Genomic DNA, 12,182 nt, shown 5'->3' on the forward strand with positions numbered 1-12,182 from the left:
ACTGGTAAGGATCATTCTCAGTGTTTTTATCTATTTTTATCATCAGGATTGTGTGGGATCGAAAAACACTCGCTCTAGCGCCCGATTTATCGTGTCTGAACTTGAAGATGACATGTCTAATGGTTTGCTTATGGTAAAGAAGGAAAAGATCCGTCGTTCGCTTGCTCCCAAGAAGAATCAGTTCGACCTCACTTTGAAGACCCTGGCATCTCGCAAGAGAAACCATATGATGCTTGGGATCTTGAGAACGGTGGGACAGAGGAGGCGTTAAAAAAAGATGATCTCCTTCTTTCAATATATGATTATTTATGTGTTCTTTTCCATTTAGTTTTATTATCTATTTACCATGGTTCCTCTTAGGTTATTGATCACGTCTCTCGCTCCAGTGACGATCTCAAATCCAAACTCGCTCAAATAGGGCATGCTTTGAAGGAGCACGAGGGAGTCAATAAGGAGCTCCAACAGAGAGTGGAGATGCTGTCCAGGGAGAAGGCTGAAAAGGAAACGGAACATGTGGCTGAGATGAATGACGTGATTTCTGAAGTGAGGCTGAGTGCGGCTGTTGCTGTCTGGGAAGCAAAAATCATGCTTGAAGAGGATCTCGAGAACACAGGGTCCTAGAACATAGCAGGATGGCGTGAAGCCCGGAGCAAATTTATCGACGATCATGCTGCTTCCAATCAGGATCCTGCATCACAGCCGAAGGAAGGAAGAGGAAAGACAGAGATGGCTCTGGGTGGAGGTGAACAATATGTAGCTTAAGAATGATTTAGCTTAAAAACAATTTGAATAAATTTGGGCCTGTAAAAGAATATTTCACCCTTTCTTTTGCAGGGTTGGTGGGCAACCCCTTTTTATGCTATGGTTGTTTTATACTTCTTGTTTGCATGTTTGACTTGCATGATATGATTGTAGGATTTTTGAGGATCCTTAGGTAGTCAGGATCCTGAAATGTTCAAACTTTTCTAGATCTGATTAGCCTGAAACGGTTAGTCATCAAATTGTGATTTTGAAATAATTAAGATCTTTTTTAGAATAATAGACCTTTTGAAAAATAAAGTTAAATGATAGATATAACCTGGTTATCCTTTGACTTAGGAGAAATCCGTAGTTATGATTCCCTTAGTTTCGTATGGTCCGGAAGCTTCTGTATGGAAGGATCCTTGCTTTCGAAGTTCATCAGGTAGGATTCTTGATTACCCATAACTTAGTAAACTTTGTGGAGGATCCTTCCTTAGGAATCAGTTGGAAATAATTTTGTCTTGGAAAACAACTGAGAAGAATCTTGTTTTTGTAACACGGTAGTGTTGCAAATCCTGCATATTTTCTGGGGGGGTTATTCGACTTTAGACAATATGCTAATGCCATAACTTTTAGAAAATCATTAGGAAAATCCCAATTCAGGGCAACACATTAATGTTATAAACCTTAGTAAATTACTGGGAAGAATCCCAACTTGAGATAACATGTCAATGTAATCTTAGGAATTTTCTGGGAAAGATCCCAACTTAAGATAACATCTCAATGTTATAAACCTTATGTGTTTTCTGGGGAAGAACCCAACTTAAGATAACATGTCAATGTTATAAACCTTAGAATCAAACATTAGGATCTTAACTTGTGTTCAGAAATAAGAGGGTTGCCAAGTCACTGAAGCGTGAAATGATCCCCTTATTCACATCCCACAGTATGATTTTGTGCGTCCAAGCGAGGTGTAGAAACCTTAAATCGTATGAAAGAGGTAATTAACTCTTTAAACCTTACATGGGATTGAGTACCTTTATCCATAGAATAGATGATCAGTCTCTATTCATAGTTATATGGATAAGTACCTATTGCAATCGTCAAGACCATGTATCTATGGGGATCCGAGGATCCGAGGATGTCAGGATCATCAAATGTCAAGATCCTTACCTGTTAGGATACTTGAATGTTAGGATATTTGATTTCCATCACAAAGCAAACGTTAGCTTGGGGTGGGCGTTAGTCTGGATAATGCCTCTTCGATGCTTAAGTCAGTATTGGTTTTCATAATAATAAAAAGAATCATAAGAGTAGAGGGTAGAGAGAGTATACCTTAATTTTGTTTGAAAATGATTGTCATAACTTACATGAAGTATGTTCTTAGGTGGATGGCATTTCAGGATCTTGACAGGACATTACCTTCAAGGGTGGCTAGCCAATATGCACCCTTTCCTGCTTTTCAATGAGATAAGGTCCTTCCCATTTAGGTGCCAATTTACCTATACTGGGATCCTTGGTATTTTGGAACATTTTCCTAAGTACCAAGTCAACTACCTTGAATCTTATAACTTTGATGTTCCTGTTATATGCTTTGGTGATCCTTTGTTGATGAGTAGCAATATGGATCCTTGCAAGATCCTTGAGGTCATCAATAGTGTCAAGATCATGGGATAGGATCCTATGGTTGTTCTCTTGATCTTGCAGTTGATATCTTGTTGTTGGGATCACCACCTCAGTAGGGATCACAACTTCCATCTCAAACACCAAGGAGTATGGAGTTTGACCCGTGGCTGCCTTCGAAGTGGTCGTATCTGCCGATAGGACGAGAGGTAGTTCCTCTGCCCATCTTCCTTTTTCCTCATCTTACCTTTTCTTTAGATTGTTGACTATTACCTTATAATGGATTCGGCTTGGCCATTAGCTTGAGGGTGAACAGGGGTGGAAATTATCATTTTAATCCCCCAACTAGTGCAAAAGTCTCTAGTCATTTGGCTTATGATTTGGGATCCATGATCACATATGATCTCTGCATGGATCCCGAACCTAGTCAGGATATTACGCTTGATAAACGAGACCAATTCCTAGTCTCGTACTTGAGCAAAGGCTTCAGCCTCTATCCATTCCGAGAAGTATTCAGTCATGACCAGCAAGAACACTTTTCCTCCTAGTGCCTTAGGTAATGTTCCTACTATATCCATCCCCCACTTCATGAATGGCCAAGGAGAGATGATGGGATGTAAAGGTTTTGCTGGTTGGTGCAAGATATTGTTATGTTTTTGACAAGCATCACATCTTTGTGCATGTTGGAAAGCATCCTTCCTCATTGTTGGTCAGTAGTATCCCGTCCTTAACAACTTGGTGCATAAGGACCTACCATGGATTTCCTGTATAGCTTACCTTGGATCATCACAAACCGTGAGACCCTCATGTTGAATGCATTGTCACTTTTTTTCTTCCTTCGAAATGGTACCATTTTGGAGATATTCCATAATGGGTTGGATCCAGGATCTTGAGATTGGGGAAGGATCCTTGATATTAGGATCCTGATTAGGATCAGCGTCTTCGATTGTAGCGATGTTGGTTGTTTCCTGGTGATGGTCGGGATCCTTCAATTCTCTGGCAGGATCCTCGATTGCTGGGATCAACACGTGGATTATTGGGATCTTGATCTCTGGTGGGATCCTAAGAGAAGATCTTAGATTAGCTAAAGTTCTTTCTTCAACATTGTCTTCTCTAGGAACTTAGTTTAGGATGAATGCTTCGAATTCAGAGGCTAAAATTTTGAGGATCTAGAGGTATATTGATAGTCTTTCTCCTTTTATTGCATATGATCCATTAAAAGGTTAGTTATTAATAACGAATCGACGAATACCTAAAGATCCTTGATTTGAAGATCCTTGACGAGCTGTAATCCCATGATTAAGGCTTCATATTCCGCCTCATTATTGGTTGTGTCGAATTCGTAGCTAACTGCCTGGGGTATGATGTCCCCATGTGGCGATTTTAATATGATCCCTAGGCCTGTTCCTCTAAAGTTTTAGGATCCGTCAGTGAAGAGTGTCAATGTTCCCATGCTTTCTTCTTTTTGGAGTTCTTTGCACTCCAACTCTACTTCATGTTGTAGAGCATCACTGAAATCAGCCACAAAGTCTGCTAGTGCTTGTGACTTTATTTCTGATCTCGGTTCATATTTTATGTCATATATGCTTAGTTTCACGGACCACTTTGTCATCATAGTCTCAATATCTAGGAGACTTTTACTTAGATAGTAGATAGGATGTTGGTCCCCATTAAGATCCTTGGCTAAAACGACACTTACAACATTAGAGGATACTGAAATGTAATGTAGGAATGGTTCCCCGTATAAGGTTTTTACCAATAGGGGTGCTGAACTTAAATATCTTTTAAGTTCCTGGAAATAATCTTCATACTCCTTGGTCCACTCGAACCTTTTGTTTTTCTTCAAGATGTCGTAGAAAGGTTTGCACCTTTCTAAGGATCTTGAGATGAACCTTCTAAGTGTTTCTAATCTTCCTATTACTCTCTGAATATTTAACATCCTGAAATTCAGGTACAACTATTTAACCCTTCTCTTTTGTCAAATTTTCAAGTTTAGCCCTTAAGGGGAATTTGTAGCAAATGAGTACGCTGGGCGTACTCCAGATTATGCTGCGCGTACTCATGCGCTTAATTTGGATGCGGACTCGCCTGGGTACGCTGGGCGTACCCAGGGTTACGCTGGGCGTAACAGGCCCAGATGCAAACCCTAATATTTGGCTTGTGCACTATATAAGGAATGCTAAGACTCATTTCTCAGCCACCATATCAGAGAGTGAAACCCTAAGAGAGCCTTTCTTCATCTTTAAGCTTGTGTGTGAGAGTTTTCAGCTAAAAGTATCTTGGTGTGTTAGTGAAGAAGAAGGAGAAAAGCTTGTGGAGGCTAGGGCTTGAAGTGCAAGTTTGGATCTGAGGTCTTCAGAGAAAGGAGCTTCATATAGAGGTATAAAGTTCAAAACTTACCTCTTTGTTTGGTTTAATGTTGCATGGACCATTTTAGGGTTAAAAGTCCCAAAGGTGGAAACTTTATGAGTGTAATGTACTCTATGGACCTAGATCTGTCCCATTTCAGTGATATATGTGTTGTAGATCCATAAAAATCCCATCTTGGTCGTTGTTATGAGGTCATGCTTGAATTATGAGTTTTCTAGAGTTGGGAAATGGAATGATAAGGGTGTTAGTGACTTGTCCAGCCATGCAAAGGCTTAAAGTCATCAACTTTATGGATTAAGAGGCTTAGAAATGGTCAGATCTAGAAGTTGGACGTGGGTCTTAACTGTTTAAGACCTCAATGAGCTTAGGGACTGAAAGTGGGAGTTACGCGGGGCGTAATCCCAGTACGTGCAGCGTAAGGGGGTCGCGCACCCCGTTTCTGTGAGGACGCCGGGTACGCCCAGCGTACACGTTTGGTACGCGCATCGTAACCCGGGAAGTTGACTTTTGTTGACTTTTAGGGTTTGGTCATCTTTACGGTCTTTGAGCCATAAGAGGGGTAAAATGGTCTTTTACCCTTCTGAGAGTATTAAGGGAAGGAATAGTCTAGCCTTGGGAGATGTATTGATTTAGAGTGTTTATTTCATATGATTAGGCGGAGGCTAGACCAGATTTACAGAGTTCGAGATTACCGAGTTACCCGAGGTGAGTCTTCTCACTATACTTTACCTAGATTTGTAATTAGAGTTACGTGACAGGGTAATTCGTATGTTTTTGCATGATGTGATTTCTATGTGAATTATGCTATGTATGTTACAGAGTTTATAGAGTTAGGGCCGGAAGGTCCACAGAGTTAGGGCCAGAGGGCCCACAGAGTTATGGGTCTGGAGGGTCCCACTGAGACACATTGACCAGAGGGTCAAACATAGTTATAGCCTCGAGTGTCTAATATGTGTTGTGTGTGGTATTTTGGGGAACTCACCAAGCATTTATGCTTACAATGTTGTGTTATGTGTTTCAGGTACCAGTGAGGATCGCGGGAAGGCGCCGGCATGATCTGTACACACTCGTGGAGTTTTTGTTCATGTGATTCTGGGATATGTTTTTCTATGATCACAGTGGATACATTATGTTTATTATTATTTTATGAAGGAAAGTATGTTTTGAAATTGTGAAAAATTGTTTTGAAAATTTGGGTGTTACAGAATATCTTTTTTCGATGATGGGGATCTTAGGAACTTTCTTCTATTCCTCTTTTAGTCACCATGTATCCAAGGAAGTTTCCTGACCTCTTTCCAAAGTGGCACTTGGAAGGATTCAGCTTCATGTTATATTCGTCCATTATGTTGAAGGCATCTTCAAGATCCTTGACGTGATCCTTAGCTTTCTTTGATTGTACCACCATGTCATCAATGTAGATTTCCATGGTGTCCACCAGTTTCTCTTTGAACATCTTGTTGACTAGCCTTTGGTATGGTGCACCTGCATTTTTAAGACCAAATGGCATGACAATATAACAATATATACCTATTGAGGTTATGAATGTCGTATCTTCTTGGTCAGATGGTTCCATTGGCATTTTTTCGAACCCTGCTGATGCATCCATGAATGTTAGTAATTCATGGCCAGCTGTAGCGTCTATCATGGAGTCTATATGTGGTACAGGGAAAGGATCCTTGGGACAATCCTTGTTGAGATCCGTATAATCCACACATACTCTCCATTTACCATTCTACTTATGTACTACGACCACATTGGCTATCCATCTTAGGAACTTCACTTACTTGATCATTCCTGTTTTAAGAAGCTTTTCTACTTCGTCTTATATGATTTGGTTTCTTTCTGGTATGAATTTCCTTCTCTTTTGGTGTATTGGTCTGAAAGAAGGACCACTGTTAAGTTTATGGGTTATTATACTTTTGTCTATACCTGTCATGTCCTCGTGCTTCCATGCAAATGTCTTGCTTCTTTCTCTGAGGAACTTTAGTAGTTCTTGTTCGAATTGTTATGGCATTGAGGATCCTATGAGAACTTTGGCATCAGGATCCTTAAGGTTCAAAGGCACTTCCTTTGCATATTTCTCTCTTGTTCCTATCACATCTTGTGCCCCCTGTTCTAATTATTATGCTTGTCGTGGTATTGTTGAAGATTTCATCGAGGTCTTGTAGCACTCTTTATATTCTTGTTGATCACCTGTGATCTTCATTGTCCCCCAAGAGGTGGGCATCTTCACACACTGATGGTATGTCGAGGGGACAACCTTCATATTGTGGATCCATGCTCTACCTAATATAACATTATAGGTGGACAATGTATCAATTACACAAAAGCGTAGCATAAAGTTTACCCCCTAAATGTAGATAGGTAGCTTTATTTCGGCAACTGTATGTTTTGTTTCGCCACTGAATCCTATTAATATTGAGGATCTTTTGATTATTTCGGACTCTGTGATGTTCATTATTTTTAAAACATCCAAGAGCATAATGTTTACTATAGATCCTCCGTCGACAAGGATCCTTCTGACGAAATGGTTGGCGATGTAAAGAGTAATCACCAATCCGTCATGGTGAGGATCCTGGTTGTCTTTTCTATCTTCTTCGTCGAAGGTGATCTTTTTGCTTGGCATGCCTTTTTGTTGTATTCTTCTGTGACCTTTCTTCTTATTCTGTCTTTGACACCTTGGCATGCCTTTTTGCTGCAGAATAAGAGGTACCACAAATTTCAGATCCTCCAATGATCACATTGATTACCTTGGCATCAGTAGGAAGGGATCATGGCTTATCGAGGATCTTCTGGGGATCCTCATATTTTCCTTTGGATCTTTTCTTTCTTCTTCTGAGGATTTCTTTGAGGTATCCTTTGGCTAAAGGGTAGCTGATGCCATTCCTGAGAGTTATGAAATCCTCTGTGACATGACCAAAGTCCTCATGGTATGCACACCATTTGGATTTGTCTTTCCAAGTGGTGGATTTTTCTACCTTTCTTGGCCAACTTGCTTTGTCGCCAAGATCTTGCATAGCAAATATTATACCTGAAATATCCCCTGAAAATCAATAGTTAGTAATCTTAGGAAATTCTTCTAAATCTCCTTCATCTTCAAGGGCATTAACCCTATAATGGTCAGGTTTGGAATATGGTTTTGATTTGTAGGACCTTTGTGCCGATGATTCGGCCTTCCTATTGGGGTGATCGCATGAGCTTGGTGGGTTGCTCCATTTTTGGATCTCCTTGTCTTCTTCGAGCCTTATGAATCTTAGTGCTCTGCTTCGGATCTCATCCATTCTCTTGAATGGGATCATTACAAGGTCTTCATAGAAAGGGGAGTCTTTCTTTAGGCCCATTTTGATGGATTCCACAACAGTTGCCATGTCGATGTTGGGGAAACCCAGAGCTTCCCCATCAAACCTGTTCACGAAATCCTTGTGGGATTCCTTAGGATCCTGAACCACTCGATAAAGATCACTAGTGGTCTTTTCGAATGTTCTGCTACAAGAAAATTGGTTGTTTAAAATATTAACTAAATGTGCAAACGAAGTAATAGAGTAAGGATGAAAATTTAGTAGCCATTTCAAGGATGATCCTGTGAGGGTGGAACCAAAACCCTTGCACAGGAAAACTTCTTTTAAGTGTGTGGGTATGGGTGTTTGGAAGCGTTTTGGGACCTCAGTGTCAGTGATTGTGGGAGCAAATCTCGAGATCTTGTGGCTTGTTGGGGAGAATTCTGGAATGGGTTGGACTACTCCAGGTACACTTGAGATCATCTGTCGTAGCTGTTGAAGTTCTTTGGCCATGAGCGGGCTTATTCCTACATCCATATCCATAGAGTTAGTAGTTAAGATATTATTATTGTCGAAGTTACCAGGATCCTTGTTATTGGGAGTAACGAAGGTTTCACTGGAATCCTAGGTTTTATGGGCTTGCTCTCTTGGAGTTGCACCCCAAGCGAGAACAGAAGCTGGTATTGAGGATCCTATCTCGCGATGATTCGATGAGGATCCTGTGTTATCAAAGTTCAAGATCTTGGGCTGCAAGATCGAGGATGCTGCTTCTTGAGGCTTGTGGATTTCTTCCCTCATTTTGTCCACTTCCTTGAGTATTTTCCTGTTATCCTCTTGGTATTGAGTAACTTGTCGTTCCAGTTTCTTCATCATAGCGAAGATTTCATTATTAGAAATTAGCATATGAGGATCCTAAAGTCCTTGGTTAGCGACAAGAGAGGTGTTTTTCTTCGGTGCCTCGGAGGCTTTCTTCGGAGCTCCCCTAGGGGTGGAGGAAGGATTTTATAGAAAATAGGAAGAATGGAGGAATAGGATAAGGTCGATTGGGTAGACATGATTCCTGAATGATTATGAACACTACGGCCCCACGGTGGGCGCCAAATTGTTTTGGTCAAAAATCGACTAAGTAGAATTCAACGAAATTGTATGATATGTTGTGATTTTCGTAGTAAATCAAGTGTGAAATGGTGATCAAAGTGACACAAGTAAGTTACAAGGAAAGCCCTTGATCCTTGATAGGATCTTCAGAGTAAAACCTTGGGAGGTGATAATAATCACCTACCTTGATGTTTTTTTTATATCAAAAGTTGATTTACAAGGATAAATGTGTAAAAGTAAGTAAAAGTATCGTAGATAAGCCAAATTTGTCTGAAGTGTGCTAGTTACATGTGTTATTTATAGTCTAATGCTAATAACAAGAAGTCCGATAATTTCAGGATCCTCCGGAATCAGCATATGAACATTTTTTGACTTAGTATTACGGGTCTTTTTCCTGATTGAGGTGACTCTCCGTTGAGAATGGGTCTTGTGTTGACTAGTTCTGCAAATGTGAGATAAATAGAGAAAATATAGCCATTACATGTGTTAGAAATATTAGTGATAATAATCAGGATCCCGTGATATGTTTACGGATCCTAAGGCTTCAGAAGTATTTGAGGATCCTGAATATGAGTCAAGGATCCTGCCCCTAACAGTTACTAATGCAAGTATTAGATTTTCAAGATGGGAATACCTGGTCTCGGGATCCAGGAGACTTTTACTTACATAGTATATCGGATGATGGTTCTCATTGAGATCCTTGGATAAAACTGAACTTACAGCATTCGAGGATACTGAAAGGTGTATGAGGAGTGTTCCCCATCTAGTGGATTCACTACCAAGGGAGCATAACTTAGATAACTTTTAAGTTCCTGAAAAGCATCTTCATGCTCTTCAGTCCACTCAAGTCTTTTGTTTTTCTTCAAGATATCATAGAAAGGCTTGCACATTTATGAGGATCTTGAGATGAACCTATTAACTGTTGCTACTCTTCCTGTTATTATTTGATTATCTTTTTTCGAGGACGGGGATCTTAAATCGATTATGGATTTTATTTGCTTAGGGCTTGCTTCTATTCCTCTTTTAGTCACCATGTATCCAAGGAACTTGCCTGACCTCATTCCAAAGTGGCACTTGGAAGCGTTCAGCTTTAAGTTATATTCGTCTAGTATGTTGAAGGCGTCTTGAAGATACTTGAGGTGATCTTCAACTTTCTTTGATTTTACCACCATGTCGTCGATGTAGACCTCCATGGTGTCCCCCAGTTTGTCTTTGAACATCCGGTTAACTAACTTTGGTATGTTGGACCTGTATTTTTAAGACTAAAGGGCATAGCGGTATAGCAATATATACCTGTTGGGGTAATGAATGTGATATCCTGTTGGTCAGATGGTTCCATCTGGATTTGTTGGAAAACCGCTGATGCATCCATAAACATTACCAGTTGATGGCTAGCCGTAGCATCTATAATGGAGTCTATGTGTGACAGGGAAAAGGATCCTTATGGCAAGCCTTATTTAGATCCGTATAATGCGCACATACCGTCCATTTTTTGTTCTTATTTTGTACTACGACTACATTGGCTAGCCATTTTGGGAACTTGACTTCCTTGATCATCCCTATTTTGAGGATCTTATCTACTTCTTCTTGGATGATCTGGTTTCTTTTGGGTGTAAACTTTCTTCTCTTTTGGTGTATTGGTCTGAAAGAAGGATCAATCATAATTTTATGAGTTATAATATTCTTATCTATACATGTCATGTCCTCATGCTTCCAGGCGAATATTTTGCTTCTATCTTTCAGAAACTTTATTAATTCATGTTTGATTTGTTCTAGCAGTGAGGATCCTATGAGGATTTTGGCTTCAAGATCCTTGAGGTTCAGGGGCACTTCTTTTACATCCTACTATCTTGTCTCCTACACACCTCGTGTCCCCTGCTTTAATTGCTATCCTTTCCGTGGTACTGTTTAGGATTTCATCGAAGTCTTGTAGCATTCCTTGGATTCTTGTTGGTCAGATGTGATCTTTACTATAACCCATGGAATGGGCACTTTGACACATTTATGGTATGTTAAGGGGATAACCTTTATATCGTGGATCGATGGTCTACCTAGTATAACATTATATGAGGATAATGTTTAAATTACACAAAAGTGTTGCATAGAGTTTACCCCCTCTATGTAAATAAGTATCTTTATTTCGTCGACTATATGTTTTGTTTTGCCACAGAATCCAATCAGCACTGAGGATCTTTTGACTATTTCAGCTTCAGGGATGTTCATCCTCTTCAAAGAGTCCAGAAGTATGATGTTGACTGAGGATCTTCTGTCAACAAGGATCCTTCTGATAAAATGATTGGCGATGTAAAGAGTGATCATCAATGCATCATGATGAGGATCCTGGACGTCTATTGTATTTGTTTCGTCGAAGGTAATCTCCTTCTCGTTTGTGATCGACGGGTTCATCTGTGGCGTTTCTTCTTTCTCAATCTTTGACACTTTAGCATGTCTTTTCGCTGCAGAGTAAGAGGTGCCACAAATGTTAGATCCTCCAGAGATTACATTGATTACCTTAGCATCCGCAAGAGGGGATCCTGGTCTTTCTAGGGTCTTATGAGGATCCCGATCCTTATCTTTGGATCTTTCTTTTCTTCTTTCGAGGATCTCTTTGAGATATCCCTTTCTAAGTAGGCAACTAATCTCCTTTGGAAGGGCTATGCAATCTTCAGGGGTGTAACCACAGTCCTGCACACCATTTAGACTTATCTTTTCAGGTGGTGGACTTTTCCCCATTTCTTGGCTAACTCGCTCCGTCGCCAAGACTTTGCATGGGAAATATCAATCCTGAAACATCCATAGAAAAATAGTGGTCATTGATCTTAGGGAATTCTTCTTCCTCCCCTTAATTCTCAAGGGCATTAACCATATGATGATCGGGTCTGGAATAAGGTTTAGATTTATGGGATCCTTGGGCTGAGGATCCGGCCTTCCTATTGGGGTTATCAAATAAGCTTGGAGGGTTGCTGCTCTTCTGGATCTCATTGTCTTCTTCAAGCCTTATGAACCTTAGTGTTCTGCTCCTTACTTCATCCATTCTTTTGCATGGAGTCATTACGAGGTCTTCGTAGAAAG

General features: G+C 40.2%; 1 protein-coding gene across 1 annotated transcript; it reads right to left on the reverse strand.

The window, feature by feature from the left end:
- Positions 1–10,683: 10,683 nt before the first annotated feature.
- LOC145163368 (uncharacterized) lies at positions 10,684–11,843 on the reverse strand. Its single transcript, XM_079082209.1, has 2 exons — positions 11,223–11,843; positions 10,684–10,752 (listed from the first exon to the last, which is right to left on the reverse strand). The coding sequence occupies exons 1-2, from the start codon at positions 11,841–11,843 to the stop codon at positions 10,684–10,686; spliced, it is 690 nt and encodes a 229-aa protein (XP_078938335.1).
- Between the last annotated feature and the right edge of the window lie 339 nt (positions 11,844–12,182).

Source organism: Lactuca virosa, chromosome 3, assembly GCF_052849685.1.
Source record: "Lactuca virosa cultivar CGN04683 chromosome 3, Lactuca_virosa_CGN04683_v6, whole genome shotgun sequence".
NCBI lineage: Eukaryota > Viridiplantae > Streptophyta > Magnoliopsida > Asterales > Asteraceae > Lactuca > Lactuca virosa.